Source organism: Delphinapterus leucas, chromosome 1 (assembly GCF_059928025.1).
Source record: "Delphinapterus leucas isolate spDelLeu-1000000601 "Yukka" chromosome 1, BTC_Dleu_Yukka2, whole genome shotgun sequence".
Lineage (NCBI taxonomy): Eukaryota > Metazoa > Chordata > Mammalia > Artiodactyla > Monodontidae > Delphinapterus > Delphinapterus leucas.
In genome coordinates, this window is record NC_143129.1 from 115,572,837 (window position 1) to 115,588,829 (window position 15,993).

Genomic DNA, 15,993 nt, shown 5'->3' on the forward strand with positions numbered 1-15,993 from the left:
TAGATGGCATTTTATGGGAGTCACCAAAGCAGGCCCGATAAGATTTAATGGCCCATTCCTCACGTGACTCTACATCAAAACAACCTCCACATTGCTGGAAAAAACTTTTACTTTCTTTGGGCATCTTAACCCCAATCATTTATCTGGAAAGCGGTCTCCTTCACTCCTGGCTTACACCAATGCTTTTGTTGTGCTTGTAGATCTGATAGCATCCTTTTTTCCCAGGCTCTTTCTTTGTTCTAGAACTTCTTTATCTCTCACTCTACTGCCTCGGAGATTTTGGTTCTCTCCTTATGCTGTGATTTTTCCGTCTTTAGAGTTATGAAAACTTTGACTCAATTGTTCTGCTTGTTTCTTCTCTTTTGCTCAACTGCTAGATCCTGGGACATTGTAATAAACATCCTCATGGCTGTGAAATGGAAAGATGTCTAACTAATGATGTTTGTTTGTTTGCTTATTTATTTATTTTTGCTTCATTTTACCTAGGAAACCAGACTGGAAAATTTGAATTCTGATTAAATTTTGGATATTATAATGAATAATAATACCTCCTATTTATTGAACATTTACCATGAGCCTGATACTATTAATTTTTTTAAAAAATGCTTTAACTTAAAAGTCTTCAGGGCCATTCTGTGAGGTAGGTGCTACTATTATCCCCATTCCACTGTTGAGGAAATCGAGGCTTTAAGAAGTTAGGCAATCTGATCCAGGCTGTGTAGTAGTAAATGATAAAGCTGAGATTGAAACACAAGCTTGTTTGACCAGTCTGTACTCTTAACCACTATACCAGAATGTTCTTTGACATTTCAAAATCATTTGTAAGCAATACTTCCAAGAACATTTTTAACAGAAAAAAGTTAAACACAGAGCTACTTAGTTGTGATGAAGTAGAAAGAATACTGGAATAGGAGTCAAAAGAGGGAGTCTCAGCTGTGTCCTTAACTAACTGAGCAAGTCCCCAGGCAAGTCAGTTCACCAGCCCCTCCCTTATCTTTTTTTTCCCCCCGTCTGTAAAAGTGCCAGTCTTCTAGCATTCTTAAAAAAAAAACTTGATTTCCTCTTCTTGATTTCCTCTTCTTTAAGTTTTCCTATACTAAGATAGATGAAATCTGCTGCTGCCATATCATTTGTGACAGTTAAGGCTGGTATCAAATGAGTCAGTTGGCAGAGGGCTACTTGTTCTGAAAAAAGAAGAAAAAAGCAATGATTAAATGCCACCCCCACCCCCACCCCCAGGCAGAGAGCAAGCTGAACATAATGACTCAAGTTCAAACCCTAGAAAATCTAGGCGGAAATGGGGTGGATATATTCTTCTGTCTCTAATTTTCTCTGTGTATATTCATCTTTGATCGTAACGATGTGGATGAATGTGTGGCTCATCAGTTAATCATCATCTCAAATTTGCTCAAGCCATTGTATAGCAATAATGCTACCAAACTGTCTTTGTCCAGTTGGAAATGAGACCCAGCCGAGAAGACTTGCTAACTTTCTCAAGCATGTATCTTCATTCTATCACATAGCTTTTTCCTATCTCATGTGTTTTTGGCTGAATTGTGTCCCCACAAAACTCATATGTTGAAGCCCTAACCCTAATACCTCACCATGTAACTGTATTTGGAGATGGGGCCTTTAAAGGGGGTAATTAAGATAAAATGAGGTCATACGGGTGGGCCCTAATCCAATATAACAGGTGTCCTAATAAGAAGAGGAGATTAGGACACAGAAACACAGTTGGGAGGACGGCCATGTGAGGGCTTAGAGAGAAGGTGGCCATCAGCAAGCCAAGAAGAGAGGCCTCAGGAGAAAACAAACCTGTTAACACCTTGATCTTGGACTTCCAGACTCCAGAACTGTGAGAAAATAAAATTCTGTTGCTTAAGTCAACCTATCTTTGGTATTTTGTTATGGCAGCCCTCGCAAATTAATATACCATGTTTTAAATCCAGGGTTGTTTTTAGGTTTTTCCATTACTTCTCAGAAGATCTTTACCTTGATTTTTAATTTTCTTTCCTCCCTTGCCTGAGCTAGATTTCCTTGCCCTAGGAAGTCATACTCAGGTATCAAGCTTCATCCACATACTGGAGTACAGGTATTTCACAGATGTTAACAGTGTTTGAAGAGTACCCAGTGTTAGTGAATCTTGACTGGTATTTTGAATACAGCTTACATTTCTACACCTACGTAAAATCCTTGTCACTGCCTCACCTGTGGGTGTCAGTTCTTAAATAATTTAATTTTATAGCTAATAAAATAAAAAACTGAACCATATATAATTGATTTCTCACCCCTCACCAATACCCCATGAATTTTTCTTCTTTTTCTTACTTCCTCTCTTGGTAAAATGCAGAAGCATGCCCATTCATCTAAGTTCATGTTCTCAAGCTAAGAACTTAGGAGTCATACTTGATCTTTTCTTTGCCTCATACATCCAACTCATTACCCACTTCTGTTCATTCTTCCTTTAAAACACCTAATAGGAAAAGACTTGTAATATTAATCTATAATATTAAATTTGAATTACAAATATCAGTATGGACTAATGAAGTACAAATATCAGTATGGACTAATGTATTAAAAATATCTATGTATTTATGTATCTACCTATCTATCTATTCTAGCTCTGTCCACTGAAAGAACATAGAAGCTATGATATCCCCCTAGCAATAAGCACATCCAGAATCCAGATTTTGGTTTCTATTCATCATTAGCTACAAAAAGAATAATGGTCTTTGGAGAAATAGCTGATTCTAGGTGTTGGGCAGTGAACTTACAAGGTGAGTTTAGGATATCTTGTATCAGAAACCAAGGAAGTGCTCAGTGATTTATGCGGGCATGTTAAAAGGACCCAGGAACTAGTTTGAAAGGATTTCCACTACACAAATTTTGAACAATTTGAAGTATAATTTATTGTAAAACATTGAATACATAAAAATCTATTAGTCCATAGTGATACCCCAAAAAAGTGAAGGAAAGGAAAAAAAAATCATTTGGATCATTAGAGATGACTACTCAATAAATCCTTACTCTGAACTTGGTAGTAAAATGGAAAGAAGTAAACATTTACTGTACCTTTTTATGAGGAATTTTATATTATCCTAGTTAATGAGGGAAAACTCATCTTTAGAAAAGAATGAAAAAAAGGAGTGATACTATTTGAAAGTCATTATTTTGCAACCCCCAATGAAATAATTGATTCAGGCAAGGATCATCCGTGGTGAAAGTTTATTGCAGAACAGGATAGTCACACAGTGACAAACATCACCACACATATTACTTACTAATTGTAAAGAGCAGAAGGGAGAGATCTGGTAGTCACCACTTTGACCAAGTAATCGACCTAAAAGCATTGATAATACGCTATAATCTTGCATTATGTTTCTCCTGATGTGATGCAGATGAAATCCACAGAATTGTTTATGAACTACTCTTGCCAAAAGTGTTCAACCTGAATCTAATTAAGCCTTTGGACCTAACTTCAAATATATAGGAATTATAGGACACCAGAGAACAATCAAATTACAAGGAAACCTATGGAGGAATCCCAAATGTGAAATATTCTATACAACTTTTTGGATTCTTCCAAAAGTCACTATCATCAGTGAAGAAAGAGTAGGGGGGAACTGCTCTAGATGAAAAGAGATAAAGAGACATAACAACCAAATACAGTATATGAACCTTGATTGACTCTTGGCCTGATAAAAGCAGCTAAAAACCATTTTGGGAACAAGTGGAGAAAATGTGAATATGAGCCATATATTAAATGATATGACATACGATATTAAGAAACTAATATCAACGTGCTTAGATATAATAATGAATTGTGTGATACAGAAGAAAATTCTTATTTTTAGCAGATGTGTATTTGGGTGTGACTAGGAAGCAGGATCCTCCTCTCAAGGGGCAATATTACTCAGGATCAGTTGAATGGGGGCCCAGTGTTGCTAAATCTTTGTCTTGGACAATAAGTCAAAAATAAAGGTTTGTATACAAATTCTCATTTTAAACACTGACAAGTAATTTTCTTTAAAACACCACAGGCTGAAAAAAATTTGGGCTACAGTGTACGACTCCTCCACGCTCACTCTTTCATATTGGTCTTTGTATCATTCTTTATTCTCTCTTCTTGATCTAGAATACTTTCTCCATCCTTTTGCCATTGAAGTCCTGTGAGTCTTTCAAAACCCAGCAAGCAAGGCCATTCACCTTCTCAAACTCCCGTAGGCAGAGTCAGCGCTCCCTCTTTGGAGTGTCTGGCCGTTTATACAAACCTCCATCCTAGGACTTGTAATGGAATGACATATTTGGTTGTCCGTCTCCTCCCCCTGGGTTCTGAGCCCTCATGATCAAAAGCCACAGTTTATTCATTCTCGTCTACCCCGTAATGCTCACAGTGTCTAATATAAAGTCAGCGCTCGATGAACATCTGTTGATTGAGTTGCAGCCTGTTAAAAGAAATGCTGCAGAAAAATTTAGGACATGGTTTCTGTGGCATCCAGTTGGAAATGTACTTAAGAATGTCTGTGAATCAGTAAAAGAAATTTTCCTATTATTATATTCCAAGTAAGGCTGTCTCCTGGGATCATTTGTCTCTTATAGGAAGTCAGGTAAACAAGTTCAGTTTTGAAAAGAAAAAAATTGTCAAAATAAGGTTCTTTCTGACGTTTTAGTCCAAGAGAATGAGTAATAGAGAACTGTTTCAAGGATGGATTTTCTAGGACAATTTTGGCCAAGATCAGGCCAAGGATCTAGGCAGCTTCAGTAACCTACAAATACTCTAAACCTACTTGAACCTATACAAGAACTGAATGGTAGAGTGTGTACTAAATCAAGTCACCTCCTCCCTTTTGGGACATCAATTCCTATACACCCTACACACCCAGTTCTCTCCTTCCTGTCTCTTTCATGCATTTTTTTTTCTGCAATGCTTCCTTTCTTCCTTTCTTTCTCTCTTCCTTCCTTCCTTCCTTCCTCTCTCTTTCTTTCTGCATTCCTTTCAAAATCCAGCTCAAAATCTACTTCTTCCAGGGAATCTCTGATAAATGCCACATGCCTTGATTTTTCCTTTATATTGTATTCTCCATTTATCTGTATTCTTTTATGCTAGGTATGGTCTATTCCTGTGTAGGCTATATAATTAGAACGATTATGTTGTTAAGAATAAGATAATAATAATTTGGAGGGATAATAAGATTGTTAAAAATTCAGCGGGAATGTAAATTGATACAGCCACTATGGAGAACAGTATGGAGGTTCCTTAAAAAACTAAAAATAGAACTACCATATGACCCAGCAATCCCCCTACTGGGCATATACCCTGAGAAAACCATAATTCAAAAAGAGTCATGTACCACAATGTTCATTGCAGCTCTATTTGCAATAACCAGGACATGGAAGCAACCTAAGTGTCCATCGACAGATGAATGGATAAAGAAGATGTGGCACATGTATACAATGGAATATTACTCAGCCATAAAGAGAAATGAAATTGAGTTACTTGTAGTGAGGTGGTTGGACCTAGAGTCTGTCATACAGAGTGAAATAAGTCAGAAAGAGAAAAACAAATACCATATGCTAACATATATATATGGAATCTAAAAAAAAAAAAAAAAAGGTTCTGAAGAACCTAGGGGCAGGACAGGAATAAAGACGCAGACATAGAGAATGTACTTGAGGACACAGGACAGGGAGGGGGAAGGGTAAGCTGGGACGAAGTGAGAGAGTGGCATGGACAAATATACACTATCAAATGTAAAGTAGATAGCTAGTAGGAAGCAGCTGCATAGCACAGGGAGGTCAGCTTGGTGTTTTGTGACCACCTAGAATGGTGGGATAAGGAGGGTGGGAGGGAGATGCAAGAGGGAGGAGATATAGGGATATATGTATATTTATGTATATTTATAGCTGATTCACTTGTTATACAGCAAAAACTAACACATCATTGTAAAGCAATTATACTCCAATAAAGATGTTAAAAAAAAAACTCCAGACCCCTTCCTGGAGATTCTGATTCTGTTGGCATGGGATGGGGGATGGGTACAGGTATTTTGTGTGTGTGTGTGTGTGTGTGTGTGTGTGTGTGTGGTATGCAGGCCTCTCACTGTTGTGGCCTCTCCCGTGGTGGAGCACAGGCTCTGGACGCGCAGGCTCAGAGGCCATGGCTCACGGGCCTAGCTGCTCCGTGGCATGTGGGATCCTCCCGGACTGGGGCACGAACCCGTGTCCCCTGCATCGGCAGGCGGACTCTCAACCACTGCGCCACCAGGGAAGCCCAGGTATTTATATTTTTAACAAGCTAATTCTTATTTTATTTATTTATTTATTTTTTTGTGGCTGTGCCGAGCAGCTTGCAGAATCTCAGTTCCCTGACCAGGGATTGAACCCCAGCCACGGCAGTGAAAGCCCAGAATCCTAACCATCAGGCCACCAGGGAACTCCCGCAAGCTAATTCTTATCATCAGGCAACTGGGAAACACTAGCGTTATCCTTATAAAGTTTGGATTTTGGGTCAGATTAATTAGGATTTGAGGCTGGGCTCTAGAGGTTGTTAGCTGTGTGAAGCATTAGACAAGTTACCGTGTCCACAGACACGGCTTTTCATCTAGAAAATGTGGATGATAATCACTATTCCCCATTTTCCTGGGGAATTAAATGATTCATGTCGAGCATTAGTACAGTTCCCGGAATATTCTAAGTTCTCAGTAAATATTGAAAATTATGTTTATATTTGCTTGTAATTTGTTTGGTTATTTACTATGATTCAAGGTCTGGGTGATGGATTTTTGGTTCTTCTGTAACACTGGTGATTCAGGGTAGGGTGACCCATAAAATTTTGCCCCAGCCGAAGACTATTGTTGAGAGCCTGTTAACCTTTGCCAAGTTTTTATTGCCTCAACAAGGTATCTCTTTTCTTTGTCCTCTTTAATTTTACCTGTCACCTCCATTAAATTATAAAAAGACCTTTGAGGCCAGTGACCCAGACAGATACTTTTGTTACACAGTAAGTAGATCCAATACCTTGTATAGTGGGCTATCAGCAGAGGGCATTATCTAATAGAACCCACATTTATTTCATAGAGTTGTAGAACCATAATTTCTTATTTAGGTTACAACAGCTCCTAATGGGTCTTAGAGCCTTACACTCTTGCTCCCCTACAATCCAGTGTCTACACAGTAGCCAGTGTGATCGTTTAAAAATGTAATCACAGAAAGTCATTCCCTTTTGATCTTCCAATGCTTTTCACTGTATTTAGAATAAAATTGAAATTCCTTACCATGGTTTTGTAAGCCCTACCTGATTTGGGCTGGTCTGTCTGACCTCATCTCCTGTCATTAACTTCCTGTATCATTACATTCCTGTAACTTTGCTGTTCCTCCTGTCTGGGTTTTTTTCCCCTAGATATTCCCATGATTAAGCCCGGATGTCACCTTCTCAAGACCTTCCTTCTGCTCCCTATTCAAAGTTTTCCTCCCATTAGTTTCTATCCTATTAGTCTGCTTTATTTTCTTCTGATCACTTATCCACTGTCTGATATTGTATTTATCAGTAACTGTTGTTAACTTGCTTGTTCATTGGAAGCTCCATGAGAGCAGGCATCTTGCCCATCTTGTATTCCTAGCACTGGGGACAGAACGTGGCACATTGCATGCGCTCCATATATGTTTGTCAAATTGATAAATGAACTTTACAGATAGGCTGAAGTACATCTACAGAATCCAGTAGATTTCAACTTTTTTTAAAAACGCAGAAGACTCATCAAACAAAATATTTGGTTTTAAATAATTAATTTGTATGTTTGTTCAGTTCTTTTCACTCATTTCTTGACAATTAATAAGATTCTATACACAGAACAAGTTCTTAGCAAATACTTGGTAATTTAATGACTCCTTGTTCAACAAAAACTACCACCAGGGGGAAATCAATCCTCTGAGCAGTAGCTGCAGACAGTGAGAAAACCTGGCTAGAGGAGAAGCGGACCTGACCCCAGGGGACAAGGGCAGGTGAGAGGCACTTAGTGTTGCACAGCTCCTCCAGGGTTTCTCTGCAGCTCTATAGAGAGAGCAGTAGGAAGCAGAAGAAGCAGGGCCATCATTGAAGCACCCAGAGGAGAAGCAGCAAGAGAGGGCTCTTCAATGCTGCCAGAGCTGCAGTGAGAAGCTGCCTGGCCTGGAGTGGCCTTGGCCCAGTGGCTGCAGCACTGCAGAAAGGACGGCAGTGGTGGTGCTGGCAGCAGTGGTGGTGACACAAGGACAATATCTCAGGGAGGTAGGGACATGGGAAGCAGGCTCCCTCAAGGTGCAAGCCAGAAGGGACTTGGGAAGGAGCAATAACTGACAGATTACACTTTTATAATCTTAATTTTTTTAACATTTTAAAAACTAATTTCATAGAACATCTACATAGGAACAGTTACTGATACATTCTTTTACACTAACATTGTACGGTTTCAGTTCAGTAATTTTCCATTAACAAATATTTTTTCTACCTACTACAATTCCCTCCTTTTTCCTTAAGACAAGACAACTAAGGCTCAACAGAAATTACTCATTAGGTTATCACCATTCTTCTCTCTCCTTAAAGTTGCTATACCTTTATAGAATTTGTGTTTCCATTAATGCTTCAATTTTTTGATGCCACTTTGTATACAGCACTTAATTATGGAGAAAAGAAAAAGCACAACTAAAACAAGGAAGGATATATGCTATATCTTTAACAATATATTTTCTGGTTCCCTTTAGATGCCCAGTCAACCAGGATCACATACAGGTTTCACGCTTTATTGGAGATATGTGAAAGACTTACTGGTCTCACACATTTTATGTATGTTGACTTCTATGTTTTGACTCATCTAAATAAACACAGCAAGACTCATTTACAAGGGTACATATGCTTTCTATTCAACCAGAAAAAAATCTAAAGCTAGATGTAGAAAAACAATGATACTAAAAAACTCTTTAACTTCGGATTGTATTAGACTGAGATTTTCTGCAGTAAAGTTCTTTACAGTTAGAACGGTGCCTGAAAAGTTTGCCATGGATGTGGAAAGTGCATGAAGTACTGCTCCAGGAGACATTATACAGATGAAATACTTTATCCACTAGCATAAATGCTCTCTTAATTCTTTCCCAGTGGTCCTTTGGAATGTGTTTTATTTGCTCTTGGTAAAGTCTGGATGCCAAGATGCAGGAAATATATTCCCTACAGAACAGGTGTCTGTTTAACCCCCACGTATGATTTTATAAATGAGTTTAGCTAGAAACAGCCTGGTGGGAGCCTATATAATGTTTACGCTGTAATTTCAGGTCCCGTAATAGGTCTGGAATAGTGTAGGCTACTACTACACTACTGCACTCCCACCCCCCAAAATAGGAACTCCTAAAGGTTGCTATATGTAGGCCTATCAATATAAAAGCTGGGAGATACATCCATATTCCCACCATTTTTTTTGTCTAATTATTCAATTTAATTCAACTACTTCCCTAGAAATGAATATCAGAGAAAAGTATGCTCAGAAAGGTGATTTTGGGAGTAGCTGACTTATCACTTTCCACAATGGTTATTCTGAAGTTTGGGTAACAAATGGGGTAGTGGCCTCCTTTTCCTTCCCACTAAAAATTAGGTATCTAGTTAAGTCCATTAGACAGGCAGAGTAAATTACGGGGAGAACTGAGTGTGGAGAGTAGTTCACTTATCTTTTGTAATAAGGTCCCTTTTGACTAATTCTCTACTGAAGTTCTCACTTTATCCACAGGGTTCTTCAAAGGGAACGCTCACAATGCGCATCTTCTGTAGTCGAGTTACAGGACTCTTGGGTAAATATTCAGTACTTGATTGTATTTTGACATATCAGGACAGGACATAGTTGGGTTGAGAAGACTTTAGTTTCTCAACTGTGGGCTGTGTAACTGTATTCCTTTCTCAACTGCAACACGAGAGATATGAGAAGGAATGGTGGATCTCTATAGTGATGAAGTTAGGAGTTTGTTAAACTGCCTTTTGGAAGTCAGCGTAGGAGTAAGTAGTGCTGTTGGGTTCAGTGCGGGTTGTTTCCTTAACTGTTTTAGTTAACCAGCCACAGCAACAACCAGAAACACATGAATTAGGAATTTATTTTAGGTACTCAGGTATGGGAGTGGCTCTACTCAATGTTGGGCTTAACTCTTTGGTGGCAAATTGCAGTGCTCCATTTAGAGTGGCATGATCTCTAGAAAGCCGGCTGGGACTCATGAGGGGCTTTTGAAAAGGTGGGACTCGAGAAGCGAGAAGAACAACAATCCTGCAGCCTGTGGAAAAAAAAACACATTCATAGAAAGATAGACAAGATGAAAAGGCAGAGGGCTACGTACCAGATGAAGGAACAAGATAAAACAAGTAAATGAAGTGGAGATAGGCAACCTTCCAGAAAAAGAATTCAGAATAATGATAGTGAAGATGATCCAGGACCTCGGAAAAAGAATGGAGGCAAAGATCGAGAAGACACAAGAAATGTTTAACAAAGATCTAGAAGAATTAAAGAACAAACAAACAGAGATGAACACTACAATAATTGAAGTGAAAAATACACTAGAAGGAATTAATAGCAGAATACCTGAGGCAGAGGAACAGATAAGTGACCTGGAAGACAGAATGGTGGAATTCATTGCTGCGGAACAGAATAAAGATAAAAGAATGAAAAGAAATGAAGACAGCCTAAGAGACCTCTGGGACAACATTAAATGCAACAATATTTGTGTTATAGGGGTCCCAGAAGGAGAAGAGAGAGAGAAAGGACCCTAGAAAATATTTGAAGAGATTATAGTCGGAAACTTCCCTAACATGGGAAAGGAAATAGCCACCCAAGTCCAGGAAGCTCAGAAAATCCCATACAGGATAAACCCACGGAGAAACATGCCTAGACACACAGTAATCAAATTGGCAAAAGTTAAAGACAAAGAAAAGTTATTGAAAGCAGCAAGGGAAAAATGACAACATACAAGGGAACTCCCATAGGGTTAACAGCTGATTTCTCAGCAGAAACTCTACAAGCTACAAGGGAGTGGCATGGTATACTTAAAGTGATGAAAGGGAAGAACCTACAACCAAGATTACTCTACCCAGCAAGGATCTCATTCAGATTCGATGGAGAAATCAAAAGCTTTACAGACAAGCAAAAGCTAAGAGAATTCAGCACCACCAAACCAGCTCTACAACAAATGCTAAAGGAACTTCTCTAAGTGGGAAACACAAGAGAAGGAAAGGACCTACAGAAACAAACCCAAAATGATTAAGAAAATGGTAATAGGAACATACATATTGATAATTACCTTAAATGTGAATGGATTAAATGCTCCAACCAAAAGACACAGGCTTGCTGAATGGACACAAAAACATGACCTATATATACGCTGTCTACAAGAGACCCACTTCAGACCTAGGGACACATACAGACTGAAAGTGAGGGGATGGAAAAAGATATTCCGTGCAAATGGAAATGAAAAGAAAGCTGGAGTAGCTATACTCATATCAGATAAAATAGACTTTAAAAAAAAATAGACTTTGAAACAAAGAATGTTACAAGAGACAAGGAAGGACACTACATAATGATCAAGGGATCAATCCAAGAAGAAGATATAACGATTATAAATATATATGCATCCAGCATAGGAGCACCTCAATACATAAGGCAACTGCTAACAGCTATAAAAGAGGAAATTGACAGTGACACAGTCATAGTGGGGGCCTTTAACACCTCACTTACACCAATAGACAGATCATCCAAACAGAAAATTAATAAGGAAAAACAAGCTTTAAATTACACAACAGACCAGATAGATGTAATTGATACTTATAGGACATTCCTAGAGTAATGGAAATAAAAAGAAAAATAAACAAATGGGACCTAATGAAATTTAAAAGCTTTTGCACAGCAAAGGAAACCATAAACAAGGTGAAAAGACAACCCTCAAAATGGGAGAAAATATTTGCAAATGAATCAACAGCCCATGCAGCTCAATATTAAAGAAACAAACAACCCAATCCAAAAATGGGCAGAAGACCTAAATAGACATTTCTCAAAGGAAGACATACAAATGGCCAAGAAGTACAAGCAAAGCTGCTCAGCATCCCTAATTATTAGAGGAATGCAAATCAAAACTACAATGAGGTATCACCTCACACCAATTAGAATGGGCATCATAAGAAAATCTACAAACAACAAATGCTGGAGAGGGTGTGGAGAAAAGGGAGCCCTCTTGCACTGTTGGTGGGAATGTAAATTGATACAGCCACTATGGAGAACAGTATGGAGGTTCCTTAAAAAACTAAAAATAGTATTACCGTATGACCCAGCAATCCCACTACCGGGCATATACCCAGAGAAAACCGTAATTCAAAAAGACACATGCACCGCAATGTTCATTGCAGCACTATTTACAATAGCCAGGTCATGGAAGCAACCTAAATGCCCATTGACAGATTAATGGATAAAGCAGATGTGGTACATATATACACTGGAATATTACTCAGCCATAAAAAGGAACAAAATTGGGTCATGTGTAGAGACGTGGATGGATCTAGAGACTGTCATACAGAGTGAAGTAAGTCAGAAAGAGAAAAAAATATATCGTATATTAATGCATATATGTGGAAACTAGAAAAATGGTACAGATGAACCGGTTTTCAGGACAGAAATTGAGACACAGTTGTAGAGGACAAACGTATGGTCACCAAGGGGGGAAAGTGGCGGGGTGGTGGTGGTGGTGGTGTGATGAATTGGGAGATTGGGACTGACATGTATACACTGATGTGTATAAAATAGATGACTACTAAGAGCCTGCTGTATAAAAAAATAAATTAAATTAAATTTAAAAAAAAGAAAAAACTTAAATTACATGCTTACACTGAATTAAAAAAAAAAGAAAAGAAAAGCAAAGGTGGGACTCCACAGGAAGCTAGAGGAGGCCATTCAGGAATTGGTTCCAGTTTGGGTACACAATGGGAGCAATGAGAGAGTCTTAGAACTATCTCTTGAAGTATTCGGACCGGTGTGCTAGCATCCAAGAGTTTAGCATGATATAACCAGGAATTAGGATTTAAATGTTTCCAAGTTGTAGAATATTTTAAAAGGCACTTAACCTGCCGGGCAAGACTCTCAAGAGGTGTTAGGTTGGGCACCACAGGGTCCTCTTCTTCAGAGGAATCCTACTCTTCCCCAGAACTCTCCTTTACGTAGTTAGCGTTTTCTTTTTCCTCACTTTCTGATTCTGGTTAGGGATCAGGAGAGGGATTTCTAGGACACATTAGAATAGAACAACAGTATAGGAAAAAAGGTACCAGAGAAAGGTAATAATCTAAGCCCATAAAACACTAACATTGGCAGATAGATGCAGAAGATGAAAAATCCTTTTAGTAGGATTCATTTGTCCATTTCTCAGTCTGTTACACACACACAGTATGCCTCTGGCTCGTACCACTGTGCAGTCCTTCAAGATTATGTTGTATATTTTTCACTTACAAAGAAGACAGCTCAGTTCTCAGGACCAGTTCAGTGTGTAAAAGTTAGTCACTTACCAGTGGCACAGGTCAGAGTCTCTCCTTCAAATCCTGGCTACCCAAGAAGAGAAGGAGTCCTCGTCTAGGCAAGCTGATTTTCTTAGTGTGACCTCAACTGGTCGTGATATTATGGAGAGACACTTTGTGTGCTCTTTTTTGTTGGCAGGGATATTATATCTATCTGGTAATGAAAAGAAACTCAGTGGTCACCTTCTTTGTCCACTGGTACAGCAACTTTTGTGTGGGGGGATGGTGGGATGAGTTGTCAAGGATCTGTCTGGTGTGTACAGATCCAGTGTTTTCATAGGTGGTGCAAATGCCCTTGGAAACTAGTGACTTAGTTGTTGGACTATCTGGAAAGGTAGCCTTAACCCATGGAGGATCGTTTCTTCTTCCTTGCATCACCTCCAGCCGCAAGACCCGACTAGGCCTAGTGCTACCAGCTTTGTTCCCTATAATCTTAATTTTTTTGCATGTAAAACTGAGATTACCTTAAATTTGCAATGGACATGTTTGGATTAAAATTGCTTTCAACAACATACTATACACTTCCAAATCATCTAAATGTTTGCAATCACGCTGTAGCTCCATTAAAATGTACAATTACATTATATTTTAAATCGGTATTTCCTTGGGATGTTCTCATATTTTTTAAGAATAGAAAGCTTATCTAAGGCTTCTTCTGTAATGGAAATGGAAACCTTGCTAATATCTGAATCATGCTTAGTGTAAAAGAGAAAAATTGGACCATCTGAACACTCAGTATCCTTTCTTGGCATAGAATGGTAGAGTATTGGTGTAAAAAGAACTGCTTTTTTTTTTTTTTTTTTGCGGTACGCAGGCCTCTCACTGCTGTGGCCTCTCCTGTTGCGGAGCACAGGCTCCAGACGCGCAGGCTCAGCGGCCATGGCTCACGGGCCCAGCCGCTCCGCGGCATGTGGGATCTTCCCGGACCGGGGCACAAACCCGTGTCCCCTGCATCGGCAGGCGGACTCTCAACCACTGCGTCACCAGGGAAGCCCAAGAACTGCTTTTTTAAAAAAAATTCAAAGTGTTACTAAGTACCATAGTCCTTTGTCTTTGGAAATACTGTGGCTTTCGGGGTCACTGGCTGTTTGTCATATACCAATCGAGGACACGATTCATCAGCTGTGGACATTCTTTGCATTCTTAGTGTTGTTCATGGTTGTTTCTTTACCTCATGGGCTCTATGACACCTTTCACTAAAATAAGCCCTCGAGTTTGTGATTACTGTGCATCGGGTTATTGGGTTGGTGGCTGGCCTTCCAGCTGTCCTCCAGCCTGAGCTCATGAGAAAGCAGTCACAGTTGTCAGTGTCACAGTGCTGTTCTGTTAGATTAGATCCAAAAAAAACTGGTTGTATCCAAAAAACTTCTGGTATAAGATTTATATTTTTTTCTGTTTTGAATTAATGAAGCAGAAGCACAAGCTGTGAGCAATGTCTATAAACAGCCTTGGTTCTTCTATGAGGAATGTCCTCAATGTTAGCACCTGCAAGAAGATAGCGTGTGTCAGATTAATTTTATAACATTAGCGTTTGTACAGAATAATGGCAGGAAGTCAAACTGGGTTGTACTCCTTATTGGTTATTATTAGCTGATGATATTCCTATGAAGCCTTGAGTATTGGGTTAAATCACATGAAATTGCTATTTGTGTAGGCAATTTTATATGGCTCTAGGAGATAAGATATATTTTAATTAGTTCTCTCTACATAATTGTGAGTCTGCCACAAATATTTTAAATTAATACGTATAATTTAAAAATTAGAACATGAAAGGCAAGACTTGTTTGTTCTCATTCTTGCTGTTTTTACTCTGTCATTGCTCTCTTGCTCTCAAGGAAATGGAGTGGCTGCCTAAAAAAATATCGGGACGTTTGCCATTCTGTAGCCCCTTGAGAGGTAAACAAGCAAAAACCCAAATACTATATACTCAGTTGCAGGTTAAATTCATATTTAGATTCTTCTAATAATAATTTAAACTCATAGCTGTCTCTTTATGAATTTTTATCAAGTCTTTTCTTTAATAGAGAAGACAATTCCATCACAAGAATGTATTAGACATATTGAAATGCCTTACTCCTCCCCCTTCTTCTGTATTTCTCCATTTGCAGTTTCATCGGTGCAGAAAAGGAGCTCTGGCAACTTCTGCTGAGACTTTTCCATAGGAAATCCTTCCAAAAAAAAAGCAACAGCTATTTTGAAGACCAACTTTCCAAAAATTGTATTCAGGTAAGTTAAATTTTAGATGTTATCCCTTATAGCTAAAAGTGAACACATTTGACTTAATCATGTTAATCAAAAATGTATTTGCATTCAAGTGTTCTTATATATCAGTACTCTTGGATGAATTTAAATTATATTGACAGAAAACATCCATTTTCTCACATTTTCAAGTACCAAGAAAGTTTTAGAACCTGGCCTATAGCTTGGTTGTTTTG

At 38.7% G+C, this 15,993-nt stretch overlaps 1 protein-coding gene and 1 pseudogene across 3 annotated transcripts in view; one reads left to right on the forward strand and one right to left on the reverse strand.

Moving 5' to 3' along the window:
- The window catches only part of LOC149750715 (uncharacterized), a 101,913-nt gene that overhangs the window by 59,233 nt on the left and 26,687 nt on the right, over positions 1–15,993 (forward strand). For all 3 annotated transcript variants that reach the window (XR_016394859.1, XM_089920165.1, XM_089920174.1), the window contains exon 2: positions 15,667–15,784. Coding sequence is in view for 2 of the 3 variants with exons in the window: in XM_089920165.1 (XP_089776291.1) it covers positions 15,667–15,784 (118 nt within the window). In the remaining variant the exon portion in view is untranslated. The remainder of the gene's footprint in view (positions 1–15,666; positions 15,785–15,993) is intronic.
- LOC149750716 (DDB1- and CUL4-associated factor 16-like) lies at positions 12,497–13,649 on the reverse strand (annotated as a pseudogene).